This window comes from Felis catus, chromosome E1 (assembly GCF_018350175.1).
Source record: "Felis catus isolate Fca126 chromosome E1, F.catus_Fca126_mat1.0, whole genome shotgun sequence".
Lineage (NCBI taxonomy): Eukaryota > Metazoa > Chordata > Mammalia > Carnivora > Felidae > Felis > Felis catus.
In genome coordinates, this window is record NC_058381.1 from 42,876,297 (window position 1) to 42,891,811 (window position 15,515).

The 15,515-nt window shown below is 50.2% G+C and overlaps 3 protein-coding genes across 7 annotated transcripts in view; 1 reads left to right on the forward strand and 2 right to left on the reverse strand.

Moving 5' to 3' along the window:
- The window catches only part of GJC1 (gap junction protein gamma 1), a 38,721-nt gene extending 36,121 nt beyond the window's left edge, over positions 1-2,600 (reverse strand). The window contains exon 1 of one of the 3 annotated variants that reach the window (XM_011289239.4): positions 2,425-2,600. The gene's annotated coding sequence lies outside the window, so the exon portion shown is untranslated. Of the gene's footprint in view, positions 1-1,390; positions 1,543-1,866; positions 1,946-2,424 lie in introns of those variants that run through there. The other 2 variants (XM_023243558.2, XM_011289241.4) reach the window with 2 other exon arrangements.
- An 8,205-nt stretch (positions 2,601-10,805) lies between these two features.
- On the forward strand, positions 10,806-14,134 carry HIGD1B (HIG1 hypoxia inducible domain family member 1B). 3 transcript variants are annotated; one of them, XM_003996991.6, is made up of 5 exons: positions 11,054-11,746; positions 11,836-11,986; positions 12,575-12,709; positions 13,312-13,424; positions 13,873-14,134. In XM_003996991.6, exons 1-4 carry the CDS (start codon positions 11,744-11,746, stop codon positions 13,374-13,376), a joined length of 354 nt encoding a protein of 117 aa, XP_003997040.1. In that variant the 5' UTR covers positions 11,054-11,743; the 3' UTR covers positions 13,377-13,424; positions 13,873-14,134. The 3 variants fall into 3 exon arrangements, with proteins under 3 accessions (XP_019673565.1, XP_003997040.1, XP_044901242.1); XM_019818006.3 differs by lacking the exons at positions 11,054-11,746; positions 13,873-14,134 and adding an exon at positions 10,806-11,001 and having other exon boundaries at positions 13,312-13,455; XM_045045307.1 differs by lacking the exon at positions 13,873-14,134 and having other exon boundaries at positions 11,055-11,746; positions 13,312-13,455.
- The window catches only part of EFTUD2 (elongation factor Tu GTP binding domain containing 2), a 39,760-nt gene continuing 38,175 nt past the window's right edge, over positions 13,931-15,515 (reverse strand). Inside the window, exons 26-28 of the mRNA XM_003996992.6 lie at positions 15,104-15,257; positions 14,849-14,956; positions 13,931-14,506 (exon numbers count right to left, since the gene is read on the reverse strand). Of these exons, the coding sequence (XP_003997041.1) occupies positions 14,411-14,506; positions 14,849-14,956; positions 15,104-15,257 (358 nt within the window). The 3' untranslated portion in view covers positions 13,931-14,410. The remainder of the gene's footprint in view (positions 14,507-14,848; positions 14,957-15,103; positions 15,258-15,515) is intronic.

A 15,515-nucleotide genomic window follows, 5' to 3' on the forward strand; every position in this document is an offset into this window, starting at 1 on the left:
CTTCGGATTGAAGACTAAAAGTCAATTCTACCTTCGTTAACTGACTAGAAAGGTACTGGGTCCTCTGCTCCTATTTCAGAGAATTGTGGTCTAGCACAGATGGAAAACCAATTCTGAAGTCACACAACCTCTAAAGAAGCTAAAAGCGTTGACTTTTAGAAAGGATGTCTGCAATGCTTTGGAAAAGTGCACAACAGTTTAAGACAAGTAGTATATAATATTAAACCATTACAAATCAGGACAAGTGAAAAAGAGAGAACTTCCATATAGCTCCTATGTATTCTCTTCAAAATGTCTTTTGCTTACAACACTCTGCTCACAAAGACCTGGCCAACACAATGATGCACATTTGTTTACCACAGCTTATTACATTTTACCCAGAAGAGTCAGTTCATGTTTCTTGAATTCTCCCATTATATAGCACTTAAGAAATCCAAAGCAACTGTAATATACTATACTAAATTCCAAAAAATAAAACCAACAAAAACTCCAGGAAACGAACCACAATCCACAGTGTATTTAGTCAGGAGCTCTGGAATTAAGCTTATTTTTCTGAATGCTTTTTTAAAATTTTATTTATTTATTTATTTATTTTTAATTTTCCGCATTCTTAATCTGAATACCTAAACTCTCTTTAGGGGGTAAAGAATTTGATCCCTAAATTACATTATTAAACCCCTTTTCTACACATATGTGATGTATTTGAGATATACTGTTCTCCGTTTATCAGAATTAAAATCCCTTTCATTTATACAACCTGATTTTTAAAGAGCTTTCACATATACTCACTTGAAAGTATACACAACAGGAACGTATAATAATTTTGGACTACTCAGGCACCAGATAAGGCTAATTCAGAACTTATTCTAACTCGATTTACTCGATTCCACAAAGTGCAGTCTTCAGGCTAACAAAATAAAGCGTGAGCACAATGAAATCTGTACCACTGCAGGTTCTCAATCAACAAATACTCCTTCAAATGATAATCCAAACTCGCCCGCTTCGCAAAGAAAAACTAATCCCACTCTTGGAAACAATCGCAGGGGAAGAGGGAAAAAACGCAAATTCTAAACCACACATTCACGTAAATCCTTTCAACTCAGCTCCAAACGCAGCCACCAACCACACAATTGGCCACAATCACAGCTTTAGCGCCTTCTCTTAATTTTGAATCTGGAGATCGAGGGGAAAACAAAACAAGTCGTCCAAAGTTTCACGAAGTGGAAAAAAATCATTTTAAGTAAAGGAAACATGTTCATCAAGAGGCGACCGCGCCATTTCCCCCCGCCCCCCGTTTCCCTCCTTCCAGCCCTCGAACTAAATCCTGTCTGAAACACTGATGGGAGGCAGGAGTCCCGGCAGCGGTGTTAGAGGAAAGAGTCAAACGAACCGCACGCCGCCCGAAGAGATGTCAGGCACCGAGCGTCGGGAGACAAAGACCAGCCCGCGAAGCGCCCCGGCGGCGAGGGGCGGCCCCGGCGCGGCCCTGCGCCCCTAACCGCCCCGAGGAGTTGCGAGCACCGCCGAGCGCCGCCCAAGTGCGCGCCCGGGGTCCTCCCGGCTCCCCGCCCGCCCGACGCGGCCGCCGCCGCCCTGGCCCACCCCCGGGCCGTTTCCCTCCCAATTTGGGAACCGCGCGCCCAGGGACAAAGGGGGAGGGCGCGACGGGGGCAGCGGCGGGCCGCGGGGCAGACGCCCCTCCGGGATCGGCGGGAAGTCTCGGCAGCACCCCCTCCCACCGCACTCTTCCCGGGACCCCCATCCCCCGCGTCCCCCCGCCCCTTCTCCGGCCTCCCCACAAGTTCTCCCGCCCCCCCGGCCCCGCCCCTTGCCCGCTTCTCAGCCGGCCCTGCGGCCGCCCCTCACCGGGCGGCGTGTTCCCCCGGAGCCGCCTCCTCCGCCGGGCCTCGGCCCGTCCCGCCGGCCGCCGCCTCATGTGCCCCGCGTCGCCATCGCCTTCGCCGCCACCCGCGTCTCTCCTCCAACTCTCGCCGCCGCCGCCCTCGCCTCAGTCTCCAGCCGAGGCCGAACCCGCTCCCGCCGCCGCCTCCCGCTCCCGCCGCCCGGACCCGCGGGGAGGCGCCTGCGCACTACGCGCCGCGGTGGGGGCGGGGGCGTCCCGCCGCGGCCTGGGAGCAGGGGGCGCGCGGCACGTGGCGCTCGGGTGGGAGGGGGCGCCCCGGGGCGCGCGGGCGGCGGCGCGAGCGTCCCAACTTTCTGCGGTCGGGCCCTCGCGCGCTCCCGGGCGGTCCCGGAGGTGCAGAGCGTGTGGGTGCCACCCGCGTGGAGTCCGGACCCGGGTGGGCGCAGACCTCGCCTCCCGCACAATTCATTCCTCCCGCTTGGTTCTCGGGACGGCAGTCCCCCGGCGCGCAGTGCCTCACTTGGGCGGGCTACTAACGGCGCCGTGAGGACACGCCTTACCTGGGCATTTTAGGTTGGTCCTGCGAGCTGGGGAGTTGTCTTCCGTGCGCTCCGCCGAGGCCTGGGTCCAGTGTGACACATCAGGATGCTGATGCCCCGTTCTAGGTTCTGCTCCTCCGGGCCCTCGTCGGGTTTACCATCCTAGCTCTGCGTCGTGGCTTTTAGTGGCGCTCTGGATACTTTTGAGGTCCTGGACTTCTCAGATTAGCAAGACCCTAATAGGCCATTTCCTCTTAACCCCTTGCATCCCAGCAGGATCCCATTCAAAGGACCTTCGGGAGATTTGCATGGGAATCTCCAGTCTTAAACTTGCTCCAAGGAATCTGAAAATTCAAATGCTTTAAGGACAGCGAGTCCATGCGTGACGACCGAAGGCGTACTAAGGAGAGTACTTTGTATAGTGTCCGACGACTCCTGTACTCCTGAATTATCTCCTTTGACCGTCACTGTACAAAAGGATAGGCTTCCATTTTACCCTTTTGACCAGAGAGGAGATTAAGCTCTAACAAATGAGGTGACTTGTTACAGGTCAAACGCTCCCACCTCTCAAGCCAGGCCGGAACTAACGGCTGGTCCAGAGGGCTGGGCATCTGGCCCACTGACCAAAGTTGTTTGGCCAGCACGTTTTCTGAAAGTATGATTTAACTACCAAAAATTTTAAATCCAGATTTTTGGCTTCTCTCTAGTGAAAGAAAAAAATTGCTCCCTTTGAGCCTCTAGGTTCATTGGGCAGCTACTTCTGAGTAATATTTGCTTATTTCAACTTAACTGCTTGAGTCCATTTCATTACCTGCTTGGCCTCTGTATTTAAGTTCTCCTCCCCACCCTGCCCTGCCCTCTGCCTCCACTTTCCATGCCTCAGTCGTCCCCAGGCCCCTTCATTACCACATTACCTCTCTACAAATGTTTTTAAAATGACAAGTGTAAAGACCCTGTAAATATAGGAAAATACGATAAAAGAACATGTCAAACTAAACGCAACAGACATCACTGTATAAGCTCATTGAAATATTAAAACTAACATCCTGCTAGTGCCACTATACATTGGAACAAATTACTTTGGAAAATGGCAATTATCTGCTAAAGCTGAACATATGAATACACTATGATTTTGCAGTTCCATGGGAATTCCACAGAAATATGTACAAATGTTTGCCCAGATACATGTATTAAAGTATTCAGAGCAGCACTATTTGTGCTGGAAACCACCCCAAGTGTCCAACAACTGTACAAAGGATAGATAAAACGTTATATTCATACAATGATCCCTTATGCGGCAATAAGAATGAACAATCTACAATCACACACGAGATAGAGGAATCTCACAAAACTTTCCATTTATATAAAGTTCAGAAACAGCCCAAAGTATTCTGTGCTGTTAGGAGTAAGGATAGTGGTTACCTTGGGGGAAGGATAGGCACCCGGGAGCATGAGGGAGCTTCTGGGGGACTGGTCCTGTTCTAGATCAGGATGCCAAATGCACAAATGTGTTCAGTGTTCACATCTGAGCCGTATACATTTGATAGTGCACTTCTTCGTGGCATAGTAAGACTTCAATAATAACCTTTAAAGTGCTATATTAAAATATGGGGCACGTAGGTGGCTCAGTCAGTTAAGCGTCCAACTCTTGATTTTGGCTGAGGTCAGGATCTCACATTTTCTGAAATTGAGCCTCGAGTCTGGCTCTGCACTGACAGCTCGGAGCCTGTTTGGGATTCTCTCTCTCCCTCTCTCTCTGCCTCCCTCTCTCTCTCTCTCTCTCTCTCTCTCTCTCTCTCTCAAATAAATAAATAAACATAAAAAACATTTATACATTTATAAAGTGTGTTAAGACATTTGATTATAGGGGCACTGTGTGGCTTATCCAGTTAACGTCCAAGTCTTGATTTTGGTGTCGGGCTCTGTGTGGCAATGCAGAGCCTACGTGAGATTCTCTGCTTCTCCCCTGCTTGCTCACTCGCTCTCTCTCTCGCTCTCTCTCAAAATAAATGAATGAACATAAAAACACATATATGTATATATTGTATATAAAATAATATATGAATAAGCATGTATTATATACTGTGTATAAATAATATATATTAAATGTTCATTAGGTATTATTATCCTATAAATTCATGGATGAAACTGCTGAGGAAGGCTTCCTACCTTTTAGCATTGCCCATTCTTCGTGGAGATTTGGAACAATACCCTTTCTTCCTTTCTTTCTTTCTTTCTTTTTGAGAGAAAGACAGCATGTGAGCAGGGGAGGAGCAGAGAGGGAGAGAGGGAGATACAGAACCTGAAGCAGGGTCCAGGCTCTGAGCTGTCAGCACAGAGCCCGACCCGGGGCTCGAACTCATGAACTGTGAGATCATGACCTGAGCTGAAGTCGGATGCTCAACCGACTGAGCCACCCAGGCGCCCCAGAACAATACCCTTTCTATATTTGTTACCTTACTACCAAACCTGTAGCCCTGTCTCTTCTGGTAGAGAAACCTTTTAAAGGTGGAAATAATGAGACCCAAGGAAGCTAAGCTGTTTTACCTCTGGATAGTTAGAAAACAAAACAAAACAAAACAAAACAGAAATAAAATGCTTCTCTCTTCTATCACTTTGCCAGCTAGTAACATCTCTTAATTCAGTTATAGGTGGGAAACTGAGGCCAGAAACCCGAGCCAAAGTGATGTGGTTTGACGTGTTGGGGTTTGAAGCCGATAGCCAAGAAAGAATTCTTGAGAGGTCTTCAGTGCAAAATGGTGATTTTATAAAGCACGGGACAGGACTGTGGGCAGAAAGAGCTGCACTGGGGTTGTGACAGGTAACTGATTATATACCTTCAGGTTGGGAGGCAGTTAGGGATAGAGTAACTCTCTAAGGTATTTTGGAAACAAGTTTTCCAGGACCTTGAGGGGCTAACTGCTGTTAGGAAATGGTCATTTATTACTGTTTCTTAAAACCTCAGTCATGAAACCCTTCAGATGTATATCAGGGGGCCATAAGGTTGGAGTATGATTGCTAACATATATCTTGGTGGCAGGAGGCGGGGGAGTAGAGATAAAGGAAGTTTCCAAAGGAACTTTTAATTTCTTTTTTAATGCTTAATTATTTTTGAGACACACACACACACACACACACACACACACACACACACAGAGTGCAAGTGGGGGAGAGGCAGAAAGAGAGGGAGACACAGAATCCAAAGCAGGCTTGAGGCTCTGAGCTGTCAGCACAGAGCCTGATGCGGGGCTCAAACTCATGAAACATGAGATCATGACCTGAGCCAAAGTGAGACACTAACCGACTGAGCCACCCAGTCGCCCCCCAAAGGAATTTTTATATGTTAAAGTAGACCTACAGGATCCTGGGGGGGGGGGGGGGGGAATGTTAAGCTAAGATTCCCTTTTGCCCTTGGCAAAGTGTCATCATCGAGGCAGCTGAGCCCCTAGAGGAAGGTCACTGACTGTTCAAGCCCTTGACAATGGGCTGTAGGCAGTAAGGAAATTTAATTTTTCATTTGTCTTTGTTTCCCACATCAAGGGGATCTCTGATCCAGGGAGTCACCAGGGTCTGGAGCAAACCAGGGCAGCTATTAGAATGTGAGTTTTCTGAGGGCAGGACCACTGCCTGCCTCTCAGTTTCTGGACCAGAGCTCAGCACATAGTAGGTGCTTAGCAAGTATATGCAGAGTGAAGAATGAGTGATTGAAAGCTTGCCATGGCTAGCACAAAAAGGCAGGCTACTGGAGGGAAGGAAAAAAAGCCTCAAGCTTCAAACAGGGAAATGGGTCTGGTTTCCAAGCCTCTGGCAGAGAGGAATGGAGCCGGGTGCTGTGAGAACCGCATCACTTTTTATTCACATGGGGCCCAGGCAGGAAAGGATCAAAATCCAGTCTGAAAACTTGAGAGTCACCCTGGGGCTCTGTGGTTTGGGAACCGTAGGGTCAACTTGAAGACTGCAGTGTGTCACTATTTCCATTACATTTCCAGTGTGTCACTATTTCCAGGGTCCCCACTTGGCCAGTAAACTCAGAGTAGATTCTCGTGTCCTGGGGGATGGGAGCAAAGGCTCAGAGAGGTAGGGTTTTGTCAAGCTAAGGTTGTTTTTCCCTCAAGCGAAGCATTAACGTTAAGATAGTAGGGAGTTCCTGGAGAAATGTTTTACCCTGCCAGCCTCAAGTTATTTGTCAACGGGCTACAGGTTATAAGGAAATTTAATTTTATCTGCCATTTCCTTCTGCCTTTGTTTCCCACATCAGATGAGACCCCCACCGCCAGTTCCCTGAGCCCAGTTAGCAGTTCCTGTGTATTAATGCAGAATTTTAAATTAAGGTCAATTTACTTGCAAATGAAGAATAAGTGAAGTGTGCAGGGGGAGGGAGAAGAGAGGGGGGAGGTGGGAGAGGTCCCGTTCTGGTACCATCCACCAGGCAAGGCTCTTGGATGCCCAACACTCTCTGTGTTGGTGAGAAGGAGTGGGGTAGCTGCACAGTCATTGAATTTCTGCAAGTTCGCTCTGCCCAGCTGTTTGCACTTGTTTACTCTTATTTCTAAGATGGTGTGAGAATGTGATGGTGAAATGTACATGGGGGCACCTGGGTGGCACAGTTGGTTGAGTGTCCGTCCGACTTCGGCTCAGATCATAATCTCTCCGTTCGTGAGTTCAAGGCCTGCATTGGGCTTGCTGCTGTTCGTGCAGAGGACACTTTGGATCTTCTGTCGCCTTCTCTCTCAAAAATAAACATTGAAAAAAAGAGAAAGAGGGGGGCGCCCTGGTGGCTCAGTCGATTAAACGTCCGACTTGAGCTCAGGTCATGATCCCGCGGGGTCTGTGAGTTTGAACCCCACATAGGGCTCTGTGTTGACAGCTCAGAGCCAGGAGCCTGCTTCCGATTCTGTGTCCCTCACGCTCTGCCCCTCTCCTGCTCGTGCTTTCTGTCTCTCAAAAATGAATAAATGTTAAAAAAAAAAAAAAGAAAAGAGAGAGAGAGAACTGTACACGAAGTCACATTATTCCTTGATATGTTAGTTTTCCACTGGAAAGCAGTCTGTAGTGGTTAACATTGGTTGGATGGTTCAGTCATTTACTTGCTCTCTGAGCTGTGGTTTCTTCATCTGTTAAATGGGGATGAGATCCATCTGTTGGGATTGTTGTGAGGATTAAGTAAAATATGTAAAGTGCGTAATCCTTGTAGGCTCCAAAAGGCATTAGTTCCTTCCCACAGTGTTCTTTAGAGGAAGCCAGGTAATTTGGGTACTCAAAAGCACGCAACATAAGGATCTTAGCAAAATGTTTCCCATCTCTGGAGCATCCATTTGTCATCTGAGACAGGTGTGTGTAAATACACAGCTCCAAATTGGTCCTTCACAAGATGTGATTCTATGTCAGCCTCACTACAGTCAGATGCAGCCTTCCAGTCGCTATATCCACCCTCTTAGGAGCTTTTTAAGATTTTACCTTAAAAAATTTTTTTTATTTGTTTATTTATTTTGAGAAAGAAGAGAGCATGTGTGCAGAGGAAGGGCAGAGAGAGCATTCGGAGCAGGCTCCAGGCTCAGCGTGTGGAGCTTGACCCGGGTTCCATCTCAGTACCATGAGAACACGACCTTGAGCAGTAAACAAGAGGTGGAGGCTTAACTGACTGAGCCACCCAGGCGCCCCTATTTTACCTTTGTAAGCAGGCCCCATACCCAAAATGCGGATTGAACTCAAGACCCTGACTGAGCCAGCTAGGAGCTCCCCGGAGCTTTTTAAGTACGTGCATAGTCTCCCCAGAAAGATAAGTGGTACCAAAAGCACTTTCCTGGCCCCAGGCCCGTGACTCTTGGGGTGTCCTTGGAACCCAGCGCCTGCTTTAAGGGGGAGGATGTCTTACCCTCTCTACCCCGGGCACTTTCTAGAGGGTGCCTCAGTCTAGCCATGTTGTCTGGAAACTTCCACTGCCCCAGCCTGTTTCTGTTCCCCCCACTCTTTGCACCTCAAGTCCCTGAGACACTACTATATATGGCCTAGTCTTTTCTCTCCTGTGATTCCTCCAGCCCTTCAGCCTGGGTCCTCCCCATTCCAGGCCCAACTCAGATCTTCTGTTCCTTATCCAGTTCATTCTTCAGCATCGCCTCCCTCACAGCACTTCTTAGCTCAAGGCAAAAGAGCTGCTGGCCCTCTCTCCCCTGTCCTGGCCCTCAGCTCCCTGGAGCTATATATAGCACAGCGGTGCCTTAGACTGTATAGAGCTTCAAGTCCTGGCCACCCCTCCTCCCAACAGAATGGGGAGAATGAGCCCAAAGCTTCCTGTTAGGGTGGGGAAGCCAGAGAAAGGAGGTTGGAGAGGGACAGGGGTGTGCTGAATTTGGACCACCCAGAACGTGGTAACCTTTCTATCTGTTGTCAGAGACTTTCCACTTCTCCCCCAGCCTCTACCCGTTTCCTGACACTTGCTCATTTGGGAGGAAGAGGAGCAGGCAGCATGGAGGGAAATTCTAACCATTTGGGGAGATGCTACCTCCGTTTTACAGATGACGGCACAGACTCAAAAGAGGTTGAGTGATAGAAGACCAAATATTCAGAGAGTGGCCAAGCAGCTAACTGACCCCACGTCTGACTCTGACTCTGGCCTACACTCCGGATTCGTTAAGTCTGTCCACATCACTCAATTGAGACCCCTCGAAATTAGAATGTCTCGGGGTGTGATGTGACCTGGAAGAAAAAAAAAAGGCTTACGACATAAATGACTATGGAGAAATGCTTAAACAGCAATAATTTTTGAAGACTTGGCCTATTAACAAAAATGTTATAATTTATCTTATCTGTTTACTGAAGCAGGACTCTACAGAAATCTGTTCCTTGAAGTTTTGGTTACTGTGTGCTCTCAGGAGGAAAAAGCAATTTTATTTCTTCTATTTCAAGACTTTCCCTCTGCTTAATAGTCCTCCCATTCGTCCAGAACAGTGAGATTTGATTTTAGGAACAGTTAGAAGTTTGGTTCTTTTTTCTGTCACTTATTGTGACCTGGAGTGGGACATTTAACCCAAGCCTCAGTTTTTCATCTGTGAAAGGGGAATAACAGTACCTACCTTACAGAGTTGTGAGGATGAAATAAAATAACCTCCTTAAAGCAATTAGCACACTTCTTGCCCCATAGGTGCTCAGAGAACCATGGCAACTATGTCTATTATTATTTTCTCAATTCTGGGCTGAGATGCTGTAGGAGCATCAACAGAATCCCAACAAGAAGGGAGAACTTCTCAATTAAATTGAACTTTGCCCTCTACAGCTTGGCCCCTGTTCTACAAAGGGCTTGGAGTTGATCCTGATTCTTGCTCTGTGTCATCCAGGCATTTCCATCCCCCTACCTCTGGCTTAGACCATCCATCTCTTGAGAATTCAGGTCACTCTTGGGACCAGGAGAGGCAGCCTGGGAGAGTGTGTGTGAATGACTGGGAGGAGAGTTCCCATGGACGCTGGGGATATGTGAAGGCTCTGGGGAGCTGCTGTGACCCTGGGTCTCTTCCTAGAGCAGTGAGTGCTGGAGAGAGAAAAGAAAGACATCAGCTGCTGGACAGATTTTCTGTGCTGTACAGCCCCTTTAGGACAGGCACATGGGGCTGAGTATCTAGGGTAAGAACAAAGCACTGGGATAGAGTGGGATTCTCCGTAACGTACGTCAATCTTTTCACTCCTGCTTAGCAAGAAGGTACTTTCCTCTTCTCCGAATCCAGGATGCTGAGATTGATTAGCACTCCTAAGCTTCAGCCTCAATGGAGAGGGTTTCTGCTTAGCCAGCCCCTGGGAAGTAGGCTAGGAGTACAAACTCTGGAACCAGTCAGACCTACATTCAGATGCTGACACTGCCATTTACTAGCTGTGCACCTTGGAGATCATTTAGCCTCTCCGAAGCTCAGTTCCTTCCCTACTGTATAGAACATTTGAAAGGTCTGAAAAGTAAATACCTCAAACAGAATAGGTGGTAAGCCTGGCCACTTGTCACCTCTGTCTCTAGTGAACATCATCCCCCCTCTCCCCATGCCCCCGTCCCCCACCTGTAGTACAAGGATCCCTGGAGATGCAAGGTAGTCCTAGCGGTTACAAATTGGATGAATCTCCCCGATCCAGAAAGCATCCTTGAAAAGGATCAAGACCAAGACCAGAGGGCCTGCCTCCCACAATTGGGCCATTTTATTTACAGCCCACTTTGTTCATGAATGTTTGAAGCAGTATAGCTTGGGGGAGAAGCCATGATCTCTGCCCTTCCTTGCCTCGGTATTCCGATCTCAGTTCTCTGTATCAAGTTCCTGTTTGATCCAACCCCTTACATCCATGGGAATTACTGGACTGAATCTAGTTAAGGCCTCCTGCCATGTGATCTTTCATTACTTTCTAGTGCATGGAGCTCTGGCCTGGAACTCAGCAAATGGGGGGTTAAGACTGATGCCCTGGCCTATCTCCTCCCCTCTCCATTCCAGACTTCAAAGTCCACAGAAAGCTTGCTTCCCTGACCCCACAGTGGCAGCTCCATCATCAGCTCCTGATCGGTTCAAAACAGCAGATGCTGAGCCCTGGCTGGGCTGCTTGCACTCTACTTTCTAGCCATCTCCTAGGGTAAGCACCAGCATGTTAAGAAAGTGTGGGGCCGACAGTCCTTGCTCCTCCAGGAGAGAGGCGCCTGGAGGTCGCCTCACGCAGGGCGTCTGTCTCACGGGTTAGACCTAGAAGGCACCCCACAGGCAGAAGCCCTCGTCTAAGGACCAGGACTCTGGGGCTCTGTCTAGTTTGTGATCAGAGCAGATGTTTACTGGGGGGTTAGCAAGTAGAGCAATAGGGGTCACCAGCCCAGGGAGGGAGGCAGGGGGTTGGCGATCGCAAAGAACCTGGCAAGAAATGGAAACGGGAGCAGTTCAGGGACCAGAATTAGTTCTGTTAGTGTTAATGTCCAAAATCTATGCTAAATTATTCACAAATCAATGTCCAATTATTTTAATTTTTGGCTCTGGTGACTCGGTAACCAGTGCTGGAACACTGTCTGGGATGGCCTGCTTCCCTGGGGCCAGACCTGCTCTGTGGGATCTGCAGCTCCCAGAGGAGCAACCCTCACAGACTCCAGGCCAGTGGGGGTCCCAAGGCTCAAGGCCTGTTCCTCTCGCCCTCCTCTGTGGATTTTTCCAGCTGCTTTTCTTGACCCAAGGATCACATAGGGATACAGATGGAAGGAGGGGGAAGCAGGGAAAACAGTCAGAATGAGCTGGGGAAGAGGCAGACGTGAGGAAGAAGGGATGGCGGTAGTGGTCCAGCCATATGAGACAGGACACTTGGGACATCTTCTCAAGTAGGGGCTGTGTCGGGCATGGTAAGAGAGGTTCTTAGCAGGCAACTCCCCCCCTTTTCCCCCAAGTTGAGGAGAATTGGGAGTTCCTATTATGGGGTGCCTCCTTGTAGGACTGGGCTGAAACCTCAGAGCCCCAGCTGCTAACATCTGGAGCCAGGATCATGTCTGCTAACAAAGGCTGGTGGGTACCACCTGAAGGCGAAGACAGTGTGTCTGAGAAGTTCCTGAGGAAGACCAGGGAGTCTCCGCTGGTGCCTGTAGGTGAGTGGTAAAGTAGGGAATGAGGGGGCCTTCTCTCACGGAAAAGGTCTCCTAGCCCTTTCAAAGGAAGCAGAGGACTCAAGTGTGCTGCCCACGGAACAGCCAACATCTAGGAGAAGAGTGAACCAGCGGCAAAGGTGCCAAGGGAAGGGACACGCCTGACAAGGAGTCTGGATGGGTGGAGGTGGTGGCCAACTGACGGCCTGGGGTGCAGGGAAATGGGGGGCATCAACACCAGCATCAGGATGGGAAAGAGCGGTCTGGCGTCTCCCAGGGCTTCCTCTCTCCAGGCCCTGGGAGAAAAGAAAGTAGCTGTGGGAGCCAACATGGCTGGAGGAGGGTCCGGAGCAGAGCAAATGGGGGGTGGGGGAGGCCCGTGATGGCTATTTGTATGTAGAAGGCTCACTGGAGATAGACAGCCACTTTGAAAATGCCATTGGGAGTAAACAATTCATGGTCTCCCACCATGAAGCGGCACGGAAGTAGGGGTTTATCCAGATGCCCAGCCTGCCCGGCCTGCAAAGGGTCTCATCAGGGGAGCCATATGATCGGTGACTGAGGCCCAAAGGTCATGTTCTCTGCCTACAGGCTTGGGAGGCTGCCTGGCAGTGGCAGCATACCGGATTTATCGGCTGAAGGCTCGTGGTTCCACCAAGATGTCCATACACCTGATTCACACCCGAGTGGCAGCGCAGGCCTGTGCCGTGGGTGCTGTCATGCTAGGTGAGGGGCTGGTGGGGGTCACAGAACGAAAACGCAGCTTGTTAGACAAAATCTGGCTGTGAATCCTGATGGTTAAAGGACCATGATTTCAGTCCCACCAGGCTCCACAGCAAGTGGAGGTTTGGGTGAAACCCTCAAACCAAGCCATTTTCAGGGGTCCCTGCTTGGCCTCCTGTCCCAGGGCCCGTGGGGATGGTGCACAGTTGGTTTTATGGCAGTCTGTCCTGAGAGGTGAGAAAAGTCACACAGCAGAACACATGCTGAATTTCCCGTCCTCTGTGGGTCAAGGGGCAGACAGCTACTTACTAGCTGTGTGACCGTAGACAAGTCCCTTTCTCTGAGCCTGTTTCCCCATGTGCAACACGATGGTAAGCACCCTGGCTTGCCGACCTCGCAGGTTGCTGTGGGGTTTCTCAGAGAGGTAATCTACATGGAAGGGCTCTGCAGGTACTTGTAGCAGCTACTGAGAGCTAGAGCAGAACGAGAAGCTGAGCAGGGAAGCTGGACCCTCAGGGGAACGGCTGCAGTCAGGCTCCTGGGAGAGCCAGAGGATGGCTGCAGGGTTGGGTGTTACGGGCTGTTTTCCCTTCTCCTTCCTGCAGGCGCTGTGTACACGATGTACAGAGACTACATCAAAAGAACAGCACCGGATGCCGGGGAGAAGTAGGATTCCTGTAGGGTCCGGGGCAGCCAGAGCCTCGTTCATCAATCCCTGGTACGTTCCTAATAAAGCATTTTGAGGAAAATCAAGTCTCTCCTTCACACGGGGCAGAGCAGAGTTAGGGGACAGTAGTGGCTGGTGTGTGTGTGTGTGTGTGTGTGTGTGTGTGTGTGTGTGTGTGTGAGTGAGAGAGAGAGAGAGAGAGAGAGAGAGAGAGAGAGAGAGAGAGAGAGTGTGTGTGTGTGTGTGTGTGTGTGTGTGTGTGTGTGTGTAGGTTTAGAGAAAGGTTTGGAAATCAGAGTTCTGGCCCCAGCTCCAGGGGCAACAGCCTCCAATCCCAGAAGCCCAATACCTCCTAAGCCACCCCAGGTCCCAACCAGAAGCAGCATGGTAGAGAGGACCGGGTGGTAGGTGCAGGGGATGGGGGGGGGGGGTGGCAAGAAAGTGGCCCTGATGCTCACGGGAGCACTGGATTAAGAGGCAGGCGTCCCTCCTACCACAGGCCGCTGCCCTGGGGACCCAGGCAGGAAGACTGCAGCTGGGAGAAGAGACCGTGAAGCTTCACAGGAGATGACATATATTCATTCAGAACCCAAGTGCCAAGACCAGACTGTTGGAGGAAAGGGGGAGGGGCAGATGGGTAGGGATGAAAGGAACAGAGCAAGGCAGAGGTCAGAATGTTCTGTTCATTTAAAATCCATGTCTAAGGTCAAACTTGTAAAAAAAAAAAAAAAATTCCATGTAAATCCTGAAGACAGGGCCCCTTGGGGTTAAACACTTTGTCCCCTTCTCCTTCTCCGAGCCCGAGCTCTTCTCTGTTCCCTGGGAATGGAGCCAGGCAGAGGCTGCAGAGGAACCAGGAGGCCAAATACTCTTCCCTTGTTGGGACTCTGGGTTGGAGGCTTTGGGGTTGTTAACAATGGCCACAGCAGCTCCCAGATGCTCTCTGACAACATGGAGTCCAGGTCGCACCAGGTCCCAGCTTCAAGTCCAGGATACAGCCCACTGCAGGGAGCAGGGGCTGCCAGGAGTCCCGACACTCACATGGGGTAATTGAGCACAACATCCTGCTTGGCGAGCTCCAGCAACATGGGATCATCAAAGAACTTGCTGATGCTCACATCCTCACTCAGTCCCTGCAGAGAGTGGGGACAGATGTAAGAAAGAGCCCTATGTGGTGGTCGACTGAGCTGGAGGCCGCCTGAGGCCTGTGCTGGGGTGGGGGGCTGGTGGGGTGAAGCTGTGGACCAGCTATTTCAGGAGTCACCACTGGACAAGATAAGGCGCTCCTTTCCTGGCCAGACTGTGTCCAGGGTCTGGTGGCCCGAGGCCTGGACAGATTGCACCTCTTTGCGTTGTACGGTAAACCGCTCTCAGTCTTTGGGAGAAGGGTCCCAAAGGAAGAAATGAAGAGAGATCCAACTCCTGCCAAGAGCCCTGGGGATTAAGGGCTGGCAATGGGCCTGAGGGACACATACCTTCCTGCGACGGGTTTTGATCATGAATTCTCGGGCCAGGTGAGGAGCTGGTTGTGGCTCCAGGGGACGGATGACAATGCTCTTGTCCAGAGGATCACCGGGCACAATCTGAAAGGCAAAGTGGTTTCCAATGGTCCAGCACTTTTCTCTAGGACGTTGGAAATCTCACTTGGGATTTGAAAGGGGAACAGACCAGAGAAGACTGGACTTGAACAGGTGGGAGGCCGCACTGGCCAGCCTGCACCATTTTCTCACCTGCCAATGGTGGAAGACAGACAAGGAAAAGGCCTGCCCCTGGGTGTGAGTCCGCAGATCGGTCTCAAAGCCAAAAGAGTCAATGGCGGGGATGAAAGCTTTGATGGTGTAGAGAGGGGAGCCTGGGATGGGTGCATCCTGAGTCACATGCCCCCTGCGACAGAAAAACAAAGGCTGAGTCCCTCATCCTTCAGAGACCAAAAGCAGAGAAGGAATCTGTCCCAAATATACCACAACACAGAGTTACCATCAAAGAAAGAATAACCACAATCGTGCTACAGTGGATGGAAAAGGCTGGGAGGGGGGCGGGGAGGGCTCAGTGTCATTTCCCATGGCAGCCAAAGGGGTAGTGACCGCTACATGAGAGTGGCAACACTGAAGGGACAAGGTCCTACAGACATTCCCCCACTGA

What these genes read in the sequence shown, in the direction of transcription:
- HIGD1B (XM_003996991.6), top strand. An exon ending in GTCTCCGCTGGTGCCTGTAG is followed by an intron (nt 11,987 to 12,574) that starts GTGAGTGGTAAA and finishes CTCTGCCTACAG; the next exon opens with GCTTGGGAGGCTGCCTGGCA. An exon ending in CGTGGGTGCTGTCATGCTAG is followed by an intron (nt 12,710 to 13,311) that starts GTGAGGGGCTGG and finishes TCCTTCCTGCAG; the next exon opens with GCGCTGTGTACACGATGTAC.